The sequence below is a fragment of the Podarcis muralis genome, chromosome 3 (assembly GCF_964188315.1).
Source record: "Podarcis muralis chromosome 3, rPodMur119.hap1.1, whole genome shotgun sequence".
Classification (NCBI taxonomy): domain Eukaryota; kingdom Metazoa; phylum Chordata; class Lepidosauria; order Squamata; family Lacertidae; genus Podarcis; species Podarcis muralis.
In genome coordinates, this window is record NC_135657.1 from 46,024,093 (window position 1) to 46,049,333 (window position 25,241).

The window sequence follows — 25,241 nt, forward strand, 5'->3', positions numbered from 1 at the left end:
CCAACTCTATTACAGCTTCCAGTGTCCACTTAAATGACTTTTTTTAATAAGAGAGGCTGATGTTACACAACTGGATTGAGGACTGGTAAGGCATTTTAGCCCAGGCCCGCACAGAGCATGGAACAGCTGGGTACACTTGTCCAGGACCTCAGAGGGCTAAGCCAGCTGGGTGGGGGGTGGCGGACCTGCCAGGGGCTGGCTGTACTTATCATGTTTGAGTTTATAACTTTATTCTAACAAGACTCCTGCCCTGGGTCCCCAGACAATATCTGCATGGGCCTGTTTCAGCAAGCGCCGAAACCTGGAAATAACCTGTTCCGGTACTTCCGGGTTTCAGTGCGTCCGTAACCTGAAAACGCGTAACCCGAAGCGTCTGTAACCCGAGGTACCACTGTACTGCCCTTCATCCATAGATCTCGGGGCAGTTCACAACATAAAAATACAAGATATAAAAAAACAGAATACACAATAAAGACAAGAGTAAAAAAAACCCCATAACCCACCCTCTCTCAAAAGAATGCCACATGAGAGGAAACCCCATGTATTTCATGCACATTGCCAAACACGTGATTAGCACTCTTACTTATATGTGATTGCATATTAGGAGTAAAACCTAGGCATCCCATTCTCTCCATCAGGTTATCAGTGCTATAAGAGATGAGCATGTAATTTGTATGCTTAACTGGGAAGATTTTTGCATGCATCCATATGTGCATCATGCTCCTATGAGTGAAGATGTATTTATCAGGGCCTCAATCACTTAATAGAGTTCCAGAATACTATACAAGTTCCTTGGTATAATTACCCAGCAGCATTGTGAGAATTGCAAAACAAGAACTGCCACCAGTATAGCTCTAGCATTTTTAAAAAATCATGTTTGATTTGCTTTTTAAGATTATTGAATGCCTAATTTTAATAGATATAAAGATTCTGAAGCATAAAACAAATGTTTTTGTATCAATATAATTGTAATATATCCAGAAATATAGTTAGGATGATGGTTTTTGCAGTTGATTTTCTTGGTTCCTCCCCCAGCTTCTGAAAGCTCTGATGACAGCGAGCAAGATGATGACCAAAGTCCTCCAAGTGTTTATAATAATGGTAAGGAAGAACCACAAGATGAGGCTTTGAGCCAAGGTAACAATGAACTCTGTCCAAAAGAGCAGAACAGCTTGCCCTTTCCAGAAGAGGTCAAATCCCTTTCAGATGCCACAGCATCCAAACCAGCATCCAAATCTCCGGAAAGACTACGAAAAGAATTGGCAGAACTATCTGATGATACTGATTATGAGGGAGAGAACGAAGCCACCAAGAAGAAGAAAGATGTCAAGAAAGAGGCAGTGGATAAAACAAAGCCCCCAGTGAAACGTGGAAAACGAAGATACTGTGTCCCAGAGGAATGTGTAAAAACTGGGTCACCTAATATCAAGGATGAAAAATCAAATGGCAAAGACATGTTAAGTTTGGAAAACAGTAGCAACAGTTCCTCAGATGAAGATGAGGGGAAAACTAAATTAAAAATAACACCAACCAAGAAGTACAATGGTTTGGATGAGAAGAGGAAATCCTTACGGACAAATGCTTTTTATTCAGGTTTCTCTGAAGTGGCAGAGAAGAGAGTAAAGCTTCTAACTAACTCTGACGAAAGGCTTCAAAACACCAGAGCTAAAGATCGAAAAGATGTCTGGTCGAGTATTCAGGGGCAGTGGCCTAAAAAAACTCTCAAGGAGCTTTTTTCAGACTCTGACACAGAGGCAGCAGCTTCTCCGCCACATGTGTCTTCCGAGGATGCTACACCGGAGCAACACCTGCAAACTCTCGTAGAAGAGACTTCTTTTCCCAGTTCTAAATCTGAAAGACCTTTGCCACTCAGCACAGAAATGAAACCTGTCGAGGAGAAGCCAGCTGAAACGAATGACAAAAAAGTTGAATTCCCAAGCAGTGGCAGTAATTCCGTACTAAACACCCCTCCCACAACACCTGAATCGCCCCCGTCTGTAACAGTAGCAGAATCCAGCAGACATCAGTCCAGCGCGTCTGTGTCTGAACCACTGGCACCAAATCAAGAAGAGGTACGAAGCATCAAGAGTGAAACGGATAGCACAATTGAGGTGGACAGTGTAGTAGGGGAACTGCAGGACCTGCAGTCTGAAGGAAATATATCTCCTACAGGCTTTGATGCCAGTGTCAGCTCCAGCAGCAGCAATCAACCAGAACACGCTGAGAAAGGTATAAACATTGTGCCGTTTGACTTTTATCACTTTTCCAAATTCGTTATTAATGTGTTGAGTTCCAAGGTTTCTGTCTGTCTTCAAGATGTCTTAAATCTCTGTGAAAACTGTACTGTTCAGAAAATGGAATATAATTATCAGTGGGTTGGACCCAAGGCTTCCCTTCTGGGAACAGATTCAGCCCCATATATTTTAGAGTTGAAAGAATGCGTCTTATTATTTAAAATGAGAGATGTTAGGAATCTGATATTAATACTGAACTATGTGAATGTGCCACTATTCTTTGCACAAGTTTATCTCACAAATGAGAATGAAAATATTTTGTTATCTCAAAAGTTATCCGGAAAATGTAATTGAATGGCTACAGTCTAATAGATTATATGGTCTAGTAGATTATAGTTAACCATGGGATCTAACAAAATTGTTTTGAATTTCAGTACAGTATTAACTACAGTACAATATTTATATATTTTGCTAAAGAATGGTGCAGCTGACTGAAGAGGACATCAGACTGCACATTTGATCTTCTTTATCCGCTTGTCACTGCCAACCAATCCTGGTTTGCTCTACAGCATTCTTCCATTTCTGCTCTGTTCATGTTATCTGTTGTTCAGCATAGTAGTTTTACATGTCCTGTGAAATGTAGATTACTGTCTTTAGAAACTATGATGAAATTGTCTCAGACTTAGTTAAATTAATAGACAGCTGAAAACAACAAAATCTTTCAAAAACATACAAGCATGATTAAGTGTTCCTATTCTATTAAATTTCATCCCTAGTATGGTAGGCTTTTTATTACAGGAGTATTGCATATTTTTTCACATTTTCTAAATGGATTTCTAAACTAAGAGTGGCCATTACTTTATCATTCTATTAAAATGATAAAAAATAGTTGCTTGAAAGTTTATTTTAATAACATGTGTCTTGTTTTTTCTTCTCTCAGTTTTAAGGAATCATCTAACAAAATCCTTGCTTTGAATAAATCAGAGTATCTAGCATTCATATTTTCTATGGCTGGACCCAAAAAAGGGATATGGCTATGCAGGAAAGGACCACACACACAGCTGCAACTTCACATCCTGCTTTTGCCACATTAGTTTCCACTGCCTTAGAGGCAAGATGCTTTCTAAACTGAACAGTGGTTTGCCTCTTCAGTAGTAACTGCTGAGACAAAAGCAGCAAGCAAAGCTCAGGTTGTGCGTGCGGTTTTCCCCCACATGGGTATGTCTCTTCTTTGGTCTAGGCCTACTTACCGGTACTTTAGAGAATTTGCATTGAAGCAGGAAGCAGATATTTTAAGTTAATTCCACTTCATTGTTTAAAAAGTAAACATTGGTGTCTCTGGTATGTAAAATACATTGTCTAATATCTTGTTCTTGCTATTATTTTACTAAAGCTTGTCCAGGCCAAAAAAGGCTCAAAGATGTCCAGGGAGGTGGTTCCTCAAAAAAGCAAAAAAGAAGTCACAAAGCATCTGTGGTGAACAACAAAAAGAAAAGCAAACGTAAGTATAGCAAACTTCAGCTTCAAACTTTAGAAAATGTCTTTGCAACAGAGATGCGTCTTATAATTGGAAACAATCATTCAAAGGGGTGCTGAGATTTTTAGAAATAGGCTAAACCTGTATTTCCTATGTGTTTCTTCAGCAAACAGCAGTGATAGTGAAGAACTTTCTGCTGGAGAAAGTATCATCAAATCTCAGCCAGCAAAATCAGTTCCTGCAGCAATGAAGTCTCAGAATACCAAATCTCCAGCAAGAACACAGTCTCCAGGAAAGTGTGGCAAAAATGGAGAGAAGGATTCTGATCTCAAGGAACAGAACAATCGCTTGCCAAAACTTTACAAATGGAGTTTTCAGATGTGTAAGTATGGATTTCTTGTTGCTGTGCCTGCACTTTTGAATGTGTACCTTCTGCAACCCCAAGGTTCTTGGAGGGGCAAGGGAATGACCCATGTTAGCCTGTTTTGCAACAAAGGCAAAGACGTTTGTAGTATTTTAAAGACTTAAGAGATTTATTATAGCATAAACTTTCACGTTGCATCTAATGAAGCAGACTCTTTGCCTTGAAATCTTATGGCAAAATAAATATACATAGGTGGTTGGTTGGTTGGTTTTTGTGAGTGGTGATTATTTGATTCCTAGTGGCAGTAGCTACTGATACAAGAATAACCTTGATAAGTAGACTCATCCAGTCTTCCCAGTTTTCTATAAAGAATCATTTATTTCTTAACACTGCCCGATTTTTATTTAATTAAATCTAGAATTTGTATAATGCTATAAATTTGTTGCATCTCCTTCAGTTTTGGTCTATCCCTCATTTTGTGTTATTTTTCATAAGGTGGAAGAATTAAGATTTTGCATTGAGCTAATGAATGTTGCTTTCTATGCAGCTGAGCTAGAAAATATGAGCAGCACAGAGCGCATAGCAATCCTACAAGAAAAGCTACAAGAAATCAGGAAACATTACTCGTCTTTAAAATCTGAAGTAGCTTCCATTGACAGAAGAAGAAAACGTTTGAAGAAAAAAGAGCGGGAAAGTAAGTAATTAGGTCTTGAACATGTTGACGAAGTTAGAATTTGACTCTTGGGTGTCTCTTAAAATATTAGGTATTATTTTGTGAGTATTAAGGGACCGTTTCAGTCTTATCCTAATCTGAGCCTGAATGCTGTCCTTTGCTTCTCACATTGTTATTTTTCACATGCTCAGTGGCTGCCTCTTTGATTCTGTACTTGAGCAAAGTTAAAAAACCAAACCAAACCAGTGCAGAATAAAAAGCGGAGGCATTAATAAAGCTCATGCTCATCCCTTCTCTATGGGCAGGCATTGTAAAAGAAGAGTGCAGGAATTGCTCCATGTAGACCTATTTCCCATCCAGTGTACATTAAAATAATCACAAGGAAGCAAACACGTTTGTGAGAAAGTTAGGATTATCTCATTGCAACCGCTCAATCCACAAGTGCTACCTGATTGTACTGTTTATTAGGCCAGGAGGAGGAGCTGGCAAACTGATCTATATAATGATAATGCACAAAAAGGTCTTATTACAAAGCAACAGTGTGAGCCTATGTATAGTGTGTGATGGGAAGTGGATCTTTAGATCATATTTTCCTTTCCCTTGCTGCTCCTTCAAATGTAATGTCTAAACTGGGAGATAATGCAGTTATTGGAACACGGGACATGCCTCACCCAGCAGTCTTAAACTCATCTGGAAAATTAACTCTGAAGCAAGTAAAACTACTATGTTTCAGACAAATACCCCAAACCTAAGTGCACTAAAATGGAAGCAAGTTCCTTTCATCTCAGTGACATTTACTATTTCACTTAAGATCAAAGGCAAAATCCTTCCAAAATACAAGATGGACAAATTGGTAATCCTGGTTGGGCTTCTGTTGCAAGACTGGGCTTCATAAAGCTCTTTTTCAATGCAAAAATGAACTTGGTAACAGAAGTGAATCCATTAAAATGAAGTATACCTTCTTAAATTGTGGCAATCTGTGTGCACCAAAGTGAACTGAGGCTATAGTCTTACCCACTTACCTGTGACTAAGCCCCACTGAAATCCAGGGGACTTCAGTATAAACTTTTATATGATTGTGCTGTAAATGCCCTTAAGATTGCTTAATAAAGCAACACATATCACTGAAGAGACGACCACAACTATAAAAGCACTCAGGAGGTAGTTACAAAATGCCGATATATGCCCTAAATGTTATTTGATTTCTGTAACTATTCTTTTCAGGGAGTATTTAATTTTTTGCTCTTCATTACAGGTGCTGCTACCACGTCGTCATCCTCTTCCTCGCCTTCTTCCAGTTCCATTACAGCAGCAGTTATGTTAAGTTTAGCAGATCCACCGATGTCGAGTTCATCACAGAATGGAATGTCAGTTGAGTGCAGGTGACAGCAAGACTTGCCTAAGCACTTTGCACTTAATGGCTGCTGAGGGCCACTTTTTATACTGCACAGTGGCACAAAATTCAGACAAGCACTATTTTGTATTTAAATTTTTTCTTGACAAGCTAACTTTGCACTTAAGTGCACTTTTTTTGAAGAAAAAGTACAACAAACTGCTTTTCCTCAAGCAATAATTGTTTCCAACTTGTCTGGGAATTGTGTGGTGAGTTGAAGGCCTTCCACTGTGGCAAATGAAGGCTGTTCACTGCCAGTAGAATGGATACGGTAAGCATACAGTTGTTGGGTAGGCCTGATTAATGTGTTAAAAGTGGCTTACTGTTCACCTATTCCCTGGTATTTTGTTAAAGCTGGAGCATTTGATATTTTTCCATTATTTAGGAAAAATGAACCTATTTTCATTTTTACAAGACAATTGTTTTTTAACTAAGTCACCTTACGGTGGCTATAACTGTACAAGTCAAGCACATGTAATTTAATTCCAAACCTGCCATCAATAGGATGTTTCTCATCAGACCTGATAACCAAATATAAGGATTCTGTTTAAAAGGCTGACTAATGTTTACAGGTTTGAATTAGGCTAAATAGGTTACTGTGGGTTTTTAAATAACCCAGGAATTGGAATGAAACTACTGTACTTTGCCATTTTTCTATGAATCAGTATTTTTTTTAATTTTGATAAAAATACATTGTGAAAAAAAGAAGAAAATGGCTAACAAACTGTATTAAATCTTAATGTATAAAGATTGTATTTAGCCAGTTTAAAGTGTATATTTATTCATAATGAATTATAACACTTATATTTTTGTGTTTTCTTGTAAAAGTTTCTTTTCAGTTAAAGCAACAAAAATTTCATTTGTAATGCTTATTTTATTATGAGCTACAACTGAGAGGTCTTCAAGAAGGAGTAAACTGTGTTAATATTATACATGGGTGTCGAGAAGAACATTGCCACAGAAGGGATAGTTGTTTATAATATAAATAGCTAACTGAGTGGTAGATACTTTTTTTTTTTAATTGCCTTGTACAAAACCCCAAATCAACTCAACTGTTTTCACTTCTATTGACTTTATGTTGTATGGATCCCAAGCCCTCTCTCGGTTGGCACTTGTATTTAATTACACAACTTTGTAAGACATTTGTATATTGCGGAGTGTTCATTCAAGCTATTTAATACCTGGCACTGTTAATACACAGTACTTTATTGTACAGATTGTTTTACTGTTTTAATTGTAGTTCTGTGTACTTTTTTTGGCTGGGCTTATGGGGGCTGGCATGTTTTTCTTTTTTCGTTTTATTTCTTTTTCTGGCAATACAACATGTAAGAATTTCAAACCTTCTGTTTGTAGATGCTAGAGTGTCAGAATCTTTACATTCGACTTTTCTAAGAAAAGCATTTTCAGTCTTAGTAGTGTGTGCTTAAAAGGTAACTGATTTTATTGAAAATGGTTTCAAGCTATTCAGATATGTACAGGACTGTAAAAAATTGTTGACAAACATTGAAGGAAAGACATATAAAGAAAAGCTATAAAATATATATTAGGTTCTGCAGACAATGGAATTATGTAATATATTGTATAAATGTAAGCAAAGGCCTCCGAAATAAAATGCCATAGTTTGTGAATATTGGATTCTGTTTCTAACAGTTTAATTAAGACATTTCAGTGTCTTCAGGATTACCAACTATAAATTCAGTTTAGCTAATATATTGGTGGTTACCTGGGGGTTTTTTTTGGTAAACATTTCTATCATTTCCCTTTTGATTCCATACAGTATAGAGAAAACAAATGAAATATAAAACCAGAGCAATAAAAAAAACCATAGATAACAAAAGTATTTTAGGCACGCATCTTCTGCCAGAGAGTCAGTTATACCAAGTGTAAGTTGGGAGCAGTTGTTTGGGAGCAAATCATCATACAAATGTACCTCTGAGCCAAATTTCAAGTTAATCTAATCTACAATGTTGGTACCATTGTCATTGATGATGCATTAGATTCCACAGATCTTGTTGAGGCTTGCTAGGCAGCCACTATTTGTGCTTGCAATCAAACCCGCTTTCCCAATTCCTTTGGCATATGCAGAAGGCTTGGAGGAGAAACAAGAATTTCTCCCATGTGCACTGTGGCTAGGAGAAGGTAAAAAAACAGCAGGGTCCTTCTCACTGTTTATCCTCTTTGCAAAGCAGAAGTGAGAAGACCTACACCTCTCTTCCAGGCCCTCTGGCACATGCAGAGACATTTTTGCTGGGGCAGTTTAACTTTTAAGTATCTGATGGGCTCTAATATTTACTGTTTTGGTTATGAGTTGGTAACATTGGATTCCATTGCAGACACTGATGTTGCACTCACTCACACCAGCACCTAACAGGATCTTTAACTCTGTAAAAATGTCTAACACACTACAAAATGCTGTTTCATGTGCAGTACACCTAGGAATGTCCCCTCGCCCAGCACACCATTGATCAGAACATAGTATGGTTAAAATAGGCTGACACCTTCTTTACCTCAGTGGACTGATAATGTTCCAGAACAGTTGTTGGTTATGGTTTTGTTCAGAGAGGCTACTTGCTGTAGGTTCTCCTATGGCTGGGCCCAGTCCTTAGAGCTCCCAAGAACGGAAGCACAGCAAGCGTTCTTGACTTGTAGAATTTGTCTCACACCCTTCATCATAGATCATTTTGAGGCAGGTGACAACTTTTAAAGTTACGTTTTACATTAACCCAGCAGAAGCATCAAACAAGCAAGAACATAAAACAAAATACAGTACTGCATAGTCTTGAGATTTTAAATGAATATATATTTTAATAAATAAGCAGTTCAGTACCAGAAAACAATCAATCCATCTGTCATCATGTTAATCCACAGGTCCATACATCTAAGATACTCGAAAGGCCTGGAAGAACGAGGAAGATTTTACAGCCGGCACCGAAAGTGTAACTTAAACTGTTACTTGTGAATTGCATCTGTTTACAATTGTGGTATATAAAGAGCTGTCATTTAATTAATTATTACAGATCCTCTTGATGTCACCTTTGCTTTTCTTGGCACCCTTCTGTTTAAAGCCAGATACAAGAGTATCTGGATGAGAGTGTTGGGTCAGAAGGTTATGAAGATAGGTCTACAGTAGGTGTCCCGCCTTGCCGTGTGCCGCCCTCAAGTACTACAGTGGCTACAAAGTCATGTGGTGTGACTCACCAGGCTCTTACTGCCCCCACCCCCGAACCGGCACTGGCAGCAATCCTGTGTAGGTGCCACTCTGTTCTCATTCTGCTTGGGTGGCAGCAGATTAGAATGCCCAAAATGCATTGCCTAATGTGAACTTAATCATATTATCTGGTAGCCTAAAATGGTATCCACTCAAATGGGGATCTCGGGGGAAGGGGAGAAATGAAGCGACTAGAGGGGAAGAAAGGAAAGCTAGGAGGAAGAGGAAGAGGAGATAAAGCAGAGCAACAGGGGTAGGGGGACGGAGCAATAGGAGGGTGGCACAATGATCAGAAAAGAGGAGCAACAAGACACCCACCCACAGGTAGAAATGGAATCCCATAATATAGAGTCACTTGAACTTGTACAGTTTTTATATGGGATGTGCCCTGCCATCAAATCACATCTCCATGAACTGAAACATAAAAGTTGCAGACCACCACTTTCAGCACCACTATTATCAAAAACATGAGAAACAAGTCTTGATCAATCCTCATGATTTTTACACCATCCAATCATATTACTCTGTTTCCATATGTGTTCTGTGATTTAATGGTGGTGATGTTGGCATCCTATGTAATGCTCATAAAGATCTACAAAGATCCACATTTCTGTGCCATAGTAGCACTAGCATGTACTGGATATGTGATTTTACAGTTCAGTATAAGTTTTAATTTGATGGTCAATTGGGGGGACACCTCTTGTAAAAGACATGACAACTGAAGATAATCAATTTTTAATCTACTTTATCCAACTTTTGCCTAGACTTCACAAAAAACGCTGTGTCTCCTCCGTCTGTGAGGGCATGGGATCAGTCACCCACAGTTGACTAGCTGAGCAACAAAGCCACTTCTCCCTCTTGCTCTCTTCCTTCTCCCTGCCTGCCTGCCTGCCCACAAAGCAGAGGCAGCCCTGTTGCTCCATTCCTCACTTGGTGGAAGGGGTCCTTCCTCAGAGTGAGGCATTGTGGGTGAGGTCACCCAGTGACTGCCTGTGCTGCCACCACTTAGTCACTATGACTATGTCAAAAGATTGGTTTTTAAACTTCAGGTTCTGTCAAAAACTTGATTTGTTGTCATCACAACAAAGCAACATCAGGGGGTATCTCTCGTTTCCACCAGCTCCCCTACCACATCACAGCCTGGGCCTGCAGGTCCCCCAGTTCCCATGGGTGGCTTTTCTGGAGCTGCGGCAGGAAGGAGGAAGCAGAAATGCCCTATTCTGTGAAAAGTTAAATTGAGGATCAAGCACTCAAATTTTCCCCCCAGCCTAACTTCACAGGAGATTTCAAGTCTTAAGCCTATTACTGCAGACATGGCTATATATCACTCCTTATGCTAAGAAGTTTACATCAAGTGGATGGTGCTCTTGCATCTTGCACTGGCCTAATTACAGCCCATGGCGTAAGAGATAAACCACCGCCACCCCAATGCTTTTGTAGCTTAATAACAGTTTAACCCAGTGATTTCTATTATGCTACAATTAAAGACAAGAGCCAGCTTGAGGGTGATGTGCTGGAGCTACTGGCAGCCCTTGCAGACTCTGAGTGAGTTCCAGATACCGGTAATTGTTTCTTTGCAACACAAGGAATCAGGAGCAGCCTGTTTTTACCTAAGTGTCCTCTCCAGCTTCCAGTTTTAATGCTGCAGCTAAGTCCCTATTATGACCAGAGCTTAGACAGCCTGCCTCATTGGTGGTGGGAGGTGTGCTACCTATTACAAGATTCAAAAGCATGAATGGGAAAATCTGTGCTTTCCTCTTAAACAACAAAACTTCTATAATCCTACCACCGCAAGTGTATATGTACCGTACTTCACAGAGTATATGACTTACTAGCATCAGAAACTGAATTTATTTTGGTGGGAGGAAAATGTATCTGATTTATGTGTGGAATCAGCTGGGCGCCTAGATTCAAAATGTGAGGCTTTGCATGTCTGCTTACAGTTCTTGGCTACTCTGCCTATCCCTCTTGCAATGAACAAATCATACACTGTTAAGTTTAAAAGCTTTACTTAACTATATCCAAAGGTCTGGTTCATGCATTATTCTGTGCAGCAGAAAGTAGAACACTGGTAGATTACTCTTGGATGCAAAATACCGTATATACTGTAGTCTGAACTACATACTCCCAAGTTCAGACACATCCATCCATGGCAAGAAGAGATTGATGAAAGGAACAGAAGCAGCTTCACTCCCTCATGGAGAAGAGGGGGCGTGGCCTAGCTCAGTCTGGGAACAGAACTCTCTGGTCTTAATCCCTTGATGCACTACTTAGCACTCCTGCATAGCTGTTTGACCACTTGCTTACCTTAAATAACTTTCTTAAGTTACTTCTTACCTTCACTTTTAAGCACCTCACCATGCTCACAGCCACACAGAGAGTTTTTGCTTATTTATTCAAATGATTTAAGGACTCCTGGACAGTTAAGTGATTACCTACAAGATCGCCTTACCCACACCTGCCCACTTGACTGTTTCAATTGGTGGAATTGGCACTGCTACAGGTGCCAAATAATATGTGTCTCTCTTTGGTGCCTCCTAAAATATTTTTATTTAGACAAGTCTACTCAGATGCTTAGAAAGTTGAGGTAATTTTAATGTTTTAATATTTTAATGTTCTGTATGTTGTAAAGTAGGGTTGTGATTTTTTCCTCAATTTTATTGTATTGTCCTTTTGTAAACCACTTCGAGGGTTTTTTGGTTTTGTTTTACAATCAAGCAATGTATAAATTTTATGAAATAACTAACCAGATGTAACAGCGTCCTTTAAAAATCGAGCCTGAGGAAGGAAGTTGTGGGAAGACCAAGATGGGCTGGGCCAGCTGGGTGGGGTTTGGAGTGCTTCCACTTTCGCAGGACAAGAGCTGACACAGGCTTCTGTCGACTTTTAACCATCGGATTTGTACTGTTCTGAAAGTCAAACAGGGACTGTGCCAGCGCACAGCTAAAGAAACTATTTGCATCATGGACTGCAGGGGACGTGCGAACAAGAGAAAACCTCCAACCCAGAGATGAGGAGACTCTGCTTATCCCTGAGATTTTTCCTCCCGTTTATGTCCAGAGGGCGCAAGTGTGGTACTGCTTTGAATTAAACTACGGAGGAAAAGCAGACGAAATAAAAGTAACATGGGTGCTGGAGGTTGCCGGTCAGAAGCATGCTGTAGGCACAAGAAATTATGAAGAAAACCATCTTATTAATTGGATAGAGAATTTCCGGGTTTACCCTGGAAACCGTATGTTTGTCTATCCATTCGGATTTTGTGACTGGACAACACTGCCTCTACACAGAAACAGCGGCAAGTAGTGACAAAGGTGGCAGCTCCTTCTAATTCGTATACTGTATTAAATTGTCCTGCTAGTGTCAGAACCAATGCAGTTCTTCATTGCACCCATCTTGCACTTTAGGACTGACGAAACCGTGGCTGGGAAAAAGCGGCTTACAATGCCAGCGCACAGCTAAAGAAACTTTATTTGCATCATGGACTGCAGGGGACGTCCATGCAGGGTCCAATCTTAGTATAATACTAATAATTTATTATTTATACCCCACCTCTCCCAGCAGATCATTAAAAACACGACAAAAAATCAAACATTCAAAATAGTACAGGTTAGAGCCTGGTTTGGATTTCCCGTCAAAGCTCCCTCCTCCGAACGCGCCTCAAGTTGCAGCAAAGGCCAACCTCCTGAAATCACACCTTCCCGGCCCAAATCCAACACCCAAAGTTACATGCTCGTGCCCCATTGGTTTCCGTACAGACTCACTCTTCTTTTCACAGTTCAATCCAATGCAAGTTTACTCGAAAGCTAGTCCCAGGCTGGGGAAACCTTTGGCCCTCCAGATCCTGTTGAACTCCCATCAGCCCCCAGTGCACATGGCCAATGACCAGGAGTGATGGGACTTGTAGTTCAGCAGCATTTGCAGAGCCCATTGTTCCGTGCTTGGGAGTCAGAAGCGGGGGAGAGGGCTGTCGTGCTCCTGCTCTGCTTGCGGGCTTCCCAGAGTGAGAAGAACAGGGCGCCGGGCCTGTTTTGCTTTAATTCAGCAACATAGTAATGTTTCCTTATGTTCTTACAACACACACTTAAATGATGTCCTCTTTATACAGTGGTACCTCGGGTTAAGTACTTAATTCGTTCTGGAAGTCCGTTCTTAACCTGAAACTGTTCTTAACCTGAAGCACCACTTCAGCTAATGGGGCCTCCCGTTGCTGCTGCGCCGCCGGAGCACGATTTCTGTTTTCATCCTGAAGCAAAGTGCTTAACCTGAAGCACTATTTCTAGGTTAACAGAGTCTGTAACCTGAAGCGTATGTAACCCGAGGTACCACTGTATTTTGACTCCTATCCCGCCCCCCCCCCCCGCAAACTGGCTGGGTTTGACGGAAGTCGAGAACAGCTGGAGGGCCCCACGTTACTGGGAGGCTGAAGTAAAATGGCGTAAAAGAACCGGAAGTTTACGTCCGAGTGTTCCTCTGAGCTTCACGCGGCGCGGCGGGGGCGGAAGCGGCTCGAGCGGCGGCGATCGTGGGAGCGTGTCCGAAGGGGAAGATGAAGCAGTCCAAGGCGGCCAAGCTCCGCCCCGGTACCGGGTGAGGAACGCGGCCCGCGCTATGCCCTCTCTCCCCTCCGCCCCGCGGCTCCCATGCCCCCCCCGCTCACCTCGGGTGCTAGAGGAGTCCTGGGCGCCGGCCGTCGCGGTCCCTTCTGATCCCCTCTTGCCGCTGCGTTTGCCTGCAGACCCTGCGAGACTTCTGCGCACGTGTAGCTTCTGATACCTAGAGGTGCCGGGGCTCAAGTCACGCCCTTCGCCTTGGGATTTCTCCACATGTGGGAATGTCGGTTGCAAGAAGCGCGAAGGTGCTCTGCGGATGCTCAGAGTTGCCCTCTTCTTTGTAACGGCTCCTCACGTCTTGTGGCCGGCGCTGAAAAACATGCCCTTTCCTAACTTGGCACTATAGGCATGATTCGTGGCCCCAGTCGCCTGCAGAGCCTGTGTCACAGAATGGTATAAGCTGAACAATAGCTTAGGACCCCACTCTTGGGGCCCCCAAAAAAAATTAAAGGAAAAAAACCTGGATATACATTTCCAAAATATAAGATAAACAACAAATAAAATAAAGCCTACATACAGCAACAGTGTTTTGTGTTCTGTAGGCTCCTATGATGTAAGTAACCAGGCCTACTAGCCTGCTCCCTAAAATATCACTGTTTTGCTCATTTCTGTACATATGGTGCCTACATCCTGCATGTGCAAGTGGCTTTAGATACCTATTAGCTCCATAAATTACCATATAGCATAGATTCAACAAAAAAAGCGACAATTTGTTGTTGACAAAGGACAGCTGGACATATAAAGGGCCCCATGAGCTTAGAGCCTCATCAAACCTAAATCCAGCCCTGGAAGGCACCCTGAGGGTCCTTTAGTCCAATCCCCTGCAACGCAGGATTCCTGTCCCAGGATTGGCTCAAACCACCAACGCACCCATTGCACCACAGAGGGTCGATTATGGGAGCAGTCTTGTATCTGTGCAGTAGCTTGCCCCCAAAGTTCTCATAGAAGCAAGATTGGGCTCCAAGATTGACTAAAAGAAACACACACATACACAACAGGAGTGTCTCAAAATGAACACCACCTATAGCATCTGCATGGTTAGCTTGCTTCTTATCAACAAAACATAATATTGCTGTAGCATTTAAGAAAATAAGATGAGCCTGATGGATCAGGCCAGGCCAGTGGGCCATCTAAGTCCTGCATCCTGTTCTGGCAGTGGCTAGCCAGATACTTATGGGAAACCTACATGCAGGCCTTGGGCGTGGGGGCCTAACCCATTGTACAAGCTTCTAATTGTGTGTGGTGGGAGATTTAAATTGTGGTATTGTATTACAGCAAGCCCACAGCTTATGAGGGGGTTATATTCCTGGGGATTGTGCCTAAAGCTAAAATCGTGTATAATCATAAACTCATTGGGTTCAGTCGAAGGTGGGATTGACAAAATAATTTTCCCTGGATTCCCCACCACGTTTTTTATTTTTTAAAAATCTTTCTGACATGCGTGTAAAGCTGAATGCGCACAAGTTAAATGTGCATAAGTTGTGGACTTACTGTACTTCATTTCTGCCTTTGTTTTGATTTTTCTGATTTCTATAAATTACCTAAATATAGTTAAATGAAGGAATTTGCCATACTTACTCAGGTTAGTGTGTAGTTTAGAAGGCTTTTAGCACTTTAAGCTAGAGGAAGTAAAATGCTAAATCTACACATTAATCTGAGTATGTATGGCGGATATATTGCAAGTGGTTTGACTTGCTATTTTTTAAATAACAAAACTGTAAAAAGTTATTTTGTTATGTGATGTGACAAAGCTTTAAGTTCAAGGGGTACCAAACTTGGTACACTAGGGAAGATTTATGCACTTCTGTAGCCTTTCACTCGTGGCAAATATTTTTCTAACATTTATTTATTTCATTTATTAGATTTATATACCACCCTTCATCATAAGATTTCAGGGCAGTTCAGAGAATAAAATAAAGAATAAAAGCAAGTAACTAAGTAAAACAAAACAGCAAAACAATACCCCCTTCCCACAGACATCTGCAGGACCTGCCTGTACCTGCAGATGAGCGGCAGTGGTGCATGAATCTTTCCTAATATACCAAGACTGGTACCCCTTAAATTTAATACGGTATTTGTCACATCACACAACAAAATAACTTAATAAAGTTTTGTTATAAAAATAATTTTGAGACAAACCACTTGCAGTATTTTTGGAAAGACAGTATACGGTAATTGCTTCTTCTCTCAAATGCATACCTGAAATTGATTTCTGGCAATGTAAAAGTAATCATACAAGAATCAGAACTGTCTCCTGTTTGTTTTTCTCCTCCTACATAGTGATTATCTCCTGGCAGTCAATGATTTTTGCATTATAGTTTCCTTTAATTGGAAAACTGCTGCGGAAATTATCTTGTAAGATTGAAAGGCAAGGTAGAAACATCTAAGCAAAAGTAGGAAAAACTGCAGGCTGTTGCTTGTGAAGTGCCATGTGTTTATTTTTCCAGAAGTCCATGGCCCATTGGCTCAGGAAGCAGACATATGTGCAGAGACTTCTCCATCTGTATACTTACAGCAAGTGTAACACTCATATAGTACTAATTCTTCAAAAGTAATGACATGCACAATCTGCTTTTTTTTTTTTTTCCATGATTATTGGTTTGTTTTACCTGTAGTTTATGCTTTATAGGACAGTACTAAATGGGATCTGATGACCAACTTTATCTCTTTAATAGCAAAGCATGTGAGAAAGATGCTGCCACTGTATCAAAGGAAGATTATGTTGTGGGTCAAGTGGCCAACAGTCTGTTTCAAAATAAACCCACCACACGTGGCACAGGTTCCCTGGTCCAGCTCTTCAGTGCTCCTGAGGCTGAAATACAGCCAGTGTATGTTGCTGTGCCAAGAGTAAGCACATTTCTTTACCTATGTAATTCCCAAAATGTGAGTTTGGTTCCCAGTATTGAAGTATGCCAGCATTTGGAATGCTTGACATCCCTTAAATAAGACTGCAAACTGTAGATGCTAACAGTTCCATATTTCAACTCCTTAACCAGGCTGTGAAACTGTTGTTTGCATTTATGTTACAGACACTGAAGATGACAGATCATTTTGTTAACATAAGGATGGTCATAGCACCCTTATTTTTCACACTATGTTCTTGTTTGAAACTGTTTATACATCCTTTTTGGTGTTGCGGGTGGAGGAACAAGCAGCTGATATGTTTTAGATTCTCAAAAACAGCAGCTGTGCCATCATGATAGGTCTTGGGTGCCATAAAATATTTTAATGATTGTTCTTTCATTGAAAGCTTATGAAACTTAAAGGTGCTCTTAAAATATATTTGTCAGCTGTCCATGGTAATGCTTCATGTTTTTTCTGACAGAAGAATCAACAGAGTGCTTTGCCACCAACAAGTATTATAGACCGAGCCTCTAAGTGACATTGGGCTTCTGAAAGCAGAATTTTATCCAGATGTTCACCCCCCCCCCCAATTACCGGATGAAAATCCCCCACCCACCCAATACAGTCTTGTTGGTTGTGTGATTACCGATCAAAACAACATAGGATTTTCTTTTAAAAATAACTCTGTTTTTCAGTTTTGGTAGAGGCCTGATTAATACTTCACCGTTGTTGCATGAGATCTGTTTTCACTAAGGCTGGTCCAGTGCTGCACAGTTCATGTTTGTAGAAACTGCATTATAAACCCAACTCACCTGCTTCTTGTGGGGCTTCTGTAGTATGGGACTAGCCGATGTAGTATCGACTCTGATTATACAGATGCAACTTATGAAATGACCCTTGTGTGAAGTAAAAAACCTTAAAAAGAGAGTCAATAAGCCCTTTACACCTGATTCAGTTTAATTTTAATCATCAGTATCTTTTTAAAATTACTGTTTAAAAATACCTTTCAACATAACAAAACAAGGTATTATGCTTGAGTGCCCTGAGCAATTATCTCCCATTCTAAAATTGCAAAGTATTACAAAAACCATCTCAAAAGTGTGAGATCCTCAAGATTATTTTATACAGTGGTAACTTGGTACTTGAACGGCTTGGCTTCTGAATGCCACAAACCTGGAAGTGAGTGTTCCGGTTTGCAAACGTTTTTTGGAAGCCGAACATCCACCGTGGCTTCTGATTGAGTGCAGGAAGCTCCTGCAGCCAATCAAAAGCTGCGCCTTGGTTTTCGAACAGTTTTGGGAGTTGAGCCGACTCCCGGAACAGATTAAGTTCGAGAACCAAGGTACCACTGTATCTGAAATCACATGTGAGAAGTTGCTTAAGGTATATTTTCACATAAAAATAACATGAATAAAGGAGTGGGATGGGGGCATCATAAAACTTAAGTTGTCCCCAAAGTACATATTATCTTATTGCTGTCCGGTGACCTTGTATTTCCCCAACCCCTTGTATGACCACGTTCTAACTAATTCTTTAAAATCCCTTTTCTAAAAGGAATGTAAGAAACGGAAGCTTATGGAAGAAGAAACTGCCACAGAAGTTCAGAGTTCGTCTAGTAAAGGAGAGCCTTTTAAAAAAAAGCTAAAAGCTAAAAAGAAGGATATCTCTCTTGCAGAGGAAAGAGTAGCAAGCAGGTAAGTGAAACACTTTAAAACTGATTAAGTTCAGAATAATCAATAAAGGCAACCACCTGTCCTCACTCCCCCATGGTCTGACTTGAAGACCATTAGTAAGTCTTATCAAATTCAATAGCACTTACTCCCAGGTAGGTAGGGTTAGGATCAGTCTAAACTGTTTGTTTTAGTTTGCAGCACTTAATATAAACAAAATTTTATCATACTTGTCATTTCTGTTGATTGGTTATCTTCTCCGGGTCAGAATTTAGAAATATAGAGCGAATTAAGGCACATAATAAATTTTTGGTTTTTTCATTGAGCAGTGTACATTTTATAGAATGGCACTGTTGTAGAAGTAAAGGTACTCTGTCTTTGATTAAAACAATTTGAAGGCCAGCAATGATTAATAGAACAAAACTATGCATGTTCCTTCAGAATTAAACCCAACTGAGTTCAGTTGGGCTTACTCTCAGGTAAATATGCACAGAATTACAGCATAAGCATGTGAAATATGCACTTCCTCTTAGAGTATAAATTGTATGCATATCTACTCAGAAGCAAGTTTCATTTATTTCATGCTCAGCCCCACTAAGGTTTGTTGACTGCTTGTTGCTTAAGTGACATTGTTTTCAATATTGTTGTTGTCCGTCTCTCTAGCAATGTTGTCCATTCCCCCCACCCCTCCTGCCGCTTCCCCAGACAGTGGTTAAGTAGAGTTAAAATATAGATTTTTTGTGACTATTAAAAAAAACCTGCTAACAAAATTGTTGTACTTTTTCATGGTTTATCAAGGGAATGTGCTTTGGATGTAGCAGATGAAGAGGAGGAGAAAAAAGAAATACAAATTAAACAAAAACTGAAAAATAGACGTTCTAAATTGGTTTCCCAAAAGCTTTCAGATGAAGATGCTGGACTGAAACAAAAGAAAACACAAGTTAACCTGGCTGAGGAAATGCTAAAGAATAAAAGAACTATTTTTGTGGGCAATTTACCTGTTAGTTGTAAGGCACAGGTAAGTTTGTAGTATGTGGGCAGAGGAATTATGGTCCCCAGTATAGCAAGTGTTCAGGAGTTTGTTGTCACATATGGTATCTCCATGCCCCCATTTTTTATCCTTATAGAAGTTTTAGCACCATATATTTTTCTGTGCTTCTTTGACCTAACTGAAGATTATATAATTCAGTTACAGATAAACCAGATTTCCCAGTTCTGTGTTTTACTACCCCCCCCCATTTTTTAAAGAAGATGTTGTACTTCTTGTCCTCAGTACCTTGAGCCAGATAAAAGTTGCAGTGCTTATTATTTTTGCTCACATTTGCTCTGACAAATTACACCGTATGCTTGTTTCAATCTAGATGCTGAAGACGTTTTTCAAAGAATATGGGCAAATTGAATCAGTTCGTTTCCGCTCTTTGGTATGTTTTGTTTGGTTGTTGATTTTTATAACATTAACTGCATGTATCTTCATGGGGAGAGAGTCTCTGGGCAAGAGCAAAATTGTGCTGTATGTGGGGAAAGTAGTGGCTCCTTCTACTTTTACCCATGAGCTATTGCTACTTCGTTCTCATACAGCTTCCGTAGCAAAAGGGTTAGTTTGGTGGCTGGCAATTTGTCACAGTAGAAAAGATGCTGGTTTTTCCTTGTTACCTACCTACTGTTTGTTCCAGTATTAAAGGGCCACAACAGGCAGCTGCGATGGTGCTGCCATTTGGAAGAAGTAAAGCTGGAGAAGCAAAGGAGGTGAGGGGGGATATGGCAGGATAGGAGCAGAAAAGCATTTTGCCCAGTGTAAACCAGTTTTGGCTTGGCTTAGCCAAGGAATAATTTCTTGTTAGCACACATCCTCCCAAGTTCTCTATCTACACTCTTCCAAATGGTGCTGGGCTTTGTAGCTAGCAGGAAGTGCATCAACATGACCTCAGAAACCCATGTCCTTCCTCCAGCAAGAGATTAGGGAAGGATCTAGTGTGGTGTTGAGTTCATAATGTGATATGATAACGGAACAACACCTACCAACTAATGCACCACTTTCCCCCTTCCCTTTCCAGATTCCAGCTGAGGCTACTGTATCCAAAAAAATGGCAGCCATAAAGTAAGTTATAATTTTTAAATAATTTTTTATAAAATGTGTTTAATTTTTAGAATGGGGAAACTCTACACATTTTCATTTGATCTTTTTTTTCTTTTTAGCAGTTAAATTTTGTTAATTGTTGTTATTTTCAAAATAAATACATTCAGTAGGTTTGCTAAAGACCAGGGGTTCTTTCTACTGTTCTGGAACAAATTGGGAACTGATGTTATTCTGTCATTCATTGAGTTGATTGGTATAAATGGTAGAGCAGTGAGTAGTACTTTGTGCTATAGGTGTGGCATAATAAAGCCACGTCCAACTTCCTACCTGGAAAAGGTGGAAATTATTTTTCTACCCAATTTCTTGCTATTGCTGATTGATTTCAACATCCATTGTGCCAAACTAGTGCATTTTTTAGTCAAATGAAGACTCATTAAGATGCTTCCCAACAGGGCAGGAAGTCTCTCATTCCAGCAAAATTATCTTACAGTTTTGTACTGATGAAGAAATATCAGGAGAGACTGATCCTGTGTATTTTGGATCAAGAACGTATACAACTAGGCAGTTCCTTAAAATGTTTGCTAAGTGCCATTGAATTCAGTGGAATTTGTGTCTTAGCAAATATGCTGAGGATTGTGCAATATATTCTAAAGCAGGGGTAGAGAACCTTTGGCTCTCCAAATGTTGTTGGACTCAAATTCAAAAGAGGATGGGAGTTGTAGTTCAACAACAACTGGAGGGCTACAGTTTCCCCACCCCTGTTCTAAAGCCATCCATTCAGCTTTCAAATGTATATATGTAATTTGTAATTAAATGTATAGTAAACTCAATTTTTTTTCCTTCAGGCGAATGGTGCATCCTAATATGAAGTACATTAATGCTTATGTCGTTTTCAAGGAGGAATGTGCAGCCAATAACGCCTTAAAATGGTATTTTTAAAAAAGAATACTTGATGCTGGATTTTATAAAGTATTATGACATGCATTTAATCAAATAAACCTTAACAAAAACATATCCTAAATTGTAAATACCTTTTCTGAAGTAACACACTGTGCAAACTAGGAAGGTAGCTGACTGTTTTTTTTCTGATTATTTTTTCCTGTTGTGGCTTTAATAGTAATGGAACAGAATTTACCAGTGGATTCCACATAAGAGTTGACCTTGCTTCAAAATCTGCATGTGTAAGTAATTCAGTTGCTGTAGGAAGAAACTCTCTGCCCCTAGCTGCTTCCTTAGACTGTTGATTCAATTCTTCTTGTTCACTTGTTTTACAGCACGATAACAAGAGATCTATTTTTGTGGGAAATCTCCCTTATGGTAAGTGTTAGGTGAAATTTTGCACTCTTCTTTTCAAATCTATGTAGAATTCTCTTGCAGAAAAATGACAGTTTCAGACATCCTTATGAAATACATTCTTTTTGTAGCTTTTGCAGACTATAAAAGATTTAGACTGCATCTAGAAAGCTTTTAATATGAATGTATACTCATTTTTAAAAGCTGCTTTCAGATATATCAATAATAATTTGTTTTGTCACAAACAGATGGTGCACGTGATGTATTGTTACAGCTTAACAGAAATAGATGTACTGCAACAGTTCACATTAAAGTAGTTGTTGCTGGTAGTAAAAAGTCCTACATTTAAATCTTAAATGAAAATATTTTGAATTTTTGGCACATACCTAAAACTATTACGTTTTAACACCATACTTTTTTAAAAAAATGTTTGCTTACAGAAATTGATGATGATACAGTAAGAGACCATTTCTCTGAATGTGGAAATGTAATCAGTGTACGAATTGTGAGAGATCGGAGCACAGGCATTGGCAAAGGTTTTGGTTACGTTCTGTTTGAGGTACGTCGATAGCTATTCAGAATCTGTGATGGAAGAAACTTAACATTGTATTAACACTGACTGAAGGGTATCTGGTGTCATACGCCCAGCTGTTAGCAACATTAAAACTGTTATGGCAGTTACAATGATGCACCTTCTAAAGAGTTGATAGAAATTGCTGCCAATTCCACTGAGGGTGACATCATAGCTAGACACCTCTACAACTGAATGGTGCAGCGTTGGGGACCTGTCATCTGTGACAACTGACTGTGCTGACTGGAGATTTTGGGAGTTGGAGTCCAAAGCCCCACAGGTTCCCAATCCCTGGCGTAGGAAAGGCGCCAGTTATCATGCATTAACTTCTACAGAATTGAAAACACAGTTCAAAGCAAGCAGTCTCATGCAACTTGATTCCTGAGTTTTGCCGAGTATCACCTCTCTGCTCTGAAATATCTATAACTGAATTTGTAGCCAAGCAAATAGAATTGTTCTCATAAGAACTAAAAGCTCAGTCCTCATCTGTCTTATTCAGAAGCAAGTCCTACTGAATTGGGGTTAAGATTGCAGAGGGAGACAACAACATTCAAATCCTGCTGCTAGCATATGGTGTCTTTACTCTGTCTCACTTCTAACACCTTCACAGAGTCAGTATTTTTCAACACACTCCCAAGCTGATATGCCGGGCCATCTATATTTAATTTTTCAGTGACATGTTCATGGGGGTGGGGGAGGATTAAAGGAAGAAACTTGAAGTAGGAAACCTTGTTTGCAGCACAGACTTGCTCATACTTGATGTGTTTGCAAGCAGGAAAATTTGCATCCATTTCATGCTCCAAATAATAGTTTAATGCGAAAGAAGAAAATTGTAGGCAATTGGATAGCTTTCCAGTGGCTATGTTGCTTCTGTTTACTGTGCATTTGGGGTAGACCTGTATTTCCTTGTTTTAAAGTAGATGTGCTGGCATGATTTTTTTAAAAAAACCAACCCCCCCTTTTAATTTAGCTGCTTTAAATATTTTTGTTTTATTGTTTATTGATTATGTTGCAAATTGGCTTTTTATTTTTGTGAATTTTTCTGAAAGGAAAATAAATATTAGTTACTAAGATGTAAGATGAATGCCTAATTTTAGATGTTGCCCTTTATTTTCCTTAAAGACTACAGATTCTGTACACCTTGCACTGAAGCTAAACAACTCTGAACTGAAAGGAAGAAAGCTACGAGTGCAACACTGTGTGCAAAAAGAAAAAGCTCCACAGAAGAGTTTAGTCAAGAATGTAAAGAGCCCTGATGGACTGAAGTATTCAAAGTCTTCTTCACTGAAAAATGCAAAAGGATTATTGAGTCACTCTTTTGCTGGTGAAAAAGCAACCCCAATGACAAAGAGCAAAAAAACCAAGTCAAAACACATAATGAAGAAGAAACCGAGAAAATCCATTTGAAATAGTTATGCTGCAAGTTTTGAATTGTATTTTTAAATAAATTTTATTTCCTAGTCATTTGGGAGTTCTGCATATTCTGTCTCCAGAGTTTGAGTTTAGAAATTAGGCTGGATTAATTCATAATATTAACAAGAGAAGTCACACTAAGAAAGTTCAACACATAACAATTCTACTAGCCCGTCTCCACTCACTATGTAGTGATTTGGGGTCTAAAAGGGAAAGAGACAGTCTACTCCAGTAAAGTTTACTTAAAGAAGATTTGCTAACCACAAGCATTTGATCATTTACAAACCTGTTTTTACTAGTGATTGTCCTTCCTACTGTTACATTATATTTGTTTCCAAACCTTCAGCAGTATACTGTTGCACACCACCCCAATCTCCGAGCAGTGTAAGATTTCAGGGGTTCGTGTTTCCATTGGAAAGATTTACAGTGGAGACTAAGGTGTATTCATGATATATGGTCTGTTTACACATATATACCACGAGCCTACAATGGAGGGGTTCACAGCATTAACACTCCAAGAGAGTCTTCCAGCTTCTAGCTCAAGGTAATCCGCTGTCCTCAAGGCCTTTTTGGGTGGCCTTTGGCAACATTTGATGCCTCCCACCCCTGCAGGAGGAAGGTAAAGGTAAAGGGACCCCTGACCATTAGGTCCAGTCATGACCGACTCTGGGGTTGCGGCGCTCATCTCGCTTTATTGGCCAAGGGAGCCGGCGTTTGTCCGCAGACAGCTTCCGGGTCATGTGGCCAGCATGACTAAGCCGCTTCTGGCAAACCAGAGCAGCGCACAGAAACGCCGTTTACCTTCCCGCTGTAGCGATACTTATTTATCTACTTGCACTTTGTGCTTTTGAACTGCTGGGTTGACGGGAGCTCACCCCATCGCAGGGATTCGAATTGCCGACCTTCTGATCGGCAAGTCCTAGGCTCTGTGGTTTAACCCACAGCGCCACCTGGGTCCCTGCAGGAGGAAGAAGACCCACCTATTTGTCCTCTGGTGCTGAGCCACTTATTTAGAGGGCCATTATCAAACCAGGAAGCTAGCCTGGCTATTCCAGGAATTTAAATCCTTCCTTAGATTTTAGCCCTTGCTGGATCCAAGAATTATAAGGGTCTCTGCATCTAGCCTACTTCCACCCCCCCAAAACTCAACAATACTTTTAAGCTGAAAATCACCACATTATCAAATTGCATCTCCATGTCCAAGTTTAAATGTTCCTGCTTCTGGAGATTTTTTTTAAAAAAAGATTTCCCGTATTTGAACCAATTGATGAAAATACTTTTAAAGAGAATGCATATTACTTCATTCCTGTATTTCAAACTTGCAACTGTTCCTGTTGTATTGTTGTTGTTATAAGAATTTTAAGGTCATATATATATGACCTTAAAACTATTTTTTTATTATTTATTTATTTAT

The 25,241-nt window shown here is 39.9% G+C and overlaps 2 protein-coding genes across 7 annotated transcripts in view; both read left to right on the forward strand.

The window, feature by feature from the left end:
• The window catches only part of ARID4B (AT-rich interaction domain 4B), an 81,623-nt gene extending 73,854 nt beyond the window's left edge, over window positions 1-7,769 (forward strand). For all 5 annotated transcript variants that reach the window (XM_077925781.1, XM_077925784.1, XM_077925785.1 and 2 more), the window contains 5 exons: window positions 1,036-2,229; window positions 3,628-3,735; window positions 3,878-4,093; window positions 4,623-4,769; window positions 6,004-7,769. In XM_077925781.1, the coding sequence (XP_077781907.1) occupies window positions 1,036-2,229; window positions 3,628-3,735; window positions 3,878-4,093; window positions 4,623-4,769; window positions 6,004-6,134 (1,796 nt within the window). In that variant the 3' untranslated portion in view covers window positions 6,135-7,769. The remainder of the gene's footprint in view (window positions 1-1,035; window positions 2,230-3,627; window positions 3,736-3,877; window positions 4,094-4,622; window positions 4,770-6,003) is intronic.
• Window positions 7,770-13,765: 5,996 nt separating this feature from the next.
• Window positions 13,766-23,878, forward strand: RBM34 (RNA binding motif protein 34). Of its 2 annotated transcripts, none has more exons than XM_028724061.2 (11): window positions 13,766-13,936; window positions 16,635-16,806; window positions 18,358-18,497; window positions 19,272-19,491; window positions 19,835-19,894; window positions 20,528-20,571; window positions 21,396-21,479; window positions 21,668-21,731; window positions 21,825-21,867; window positions 22,284-22,402; window positions 23,537-23,878. In XM_028724061.2, exons 1-11 carry the CDS (start codon window positions 13,896-13,898, stop codon window positions 23,819-23,821), a joined length of 1,272 nt encoding a protein of 423 aa, XP_028579894.2. In that variant the 5' UTR covers window positions 13,766-13,895; the 3' UTR covers window positions 23,822-23,878. The 2 variants fall into 2 exon arrangements, with proteins under 2 accessions (XP_028579894.2, XP_028579895.2); XM_028724062.2 differs by lacking the exon at window positions 13,766-13,936 and adding an exon at window positions 13,983-14,512.
• Window positions 23,879-25,241: the final 1,363 nt, after the last annotated feature.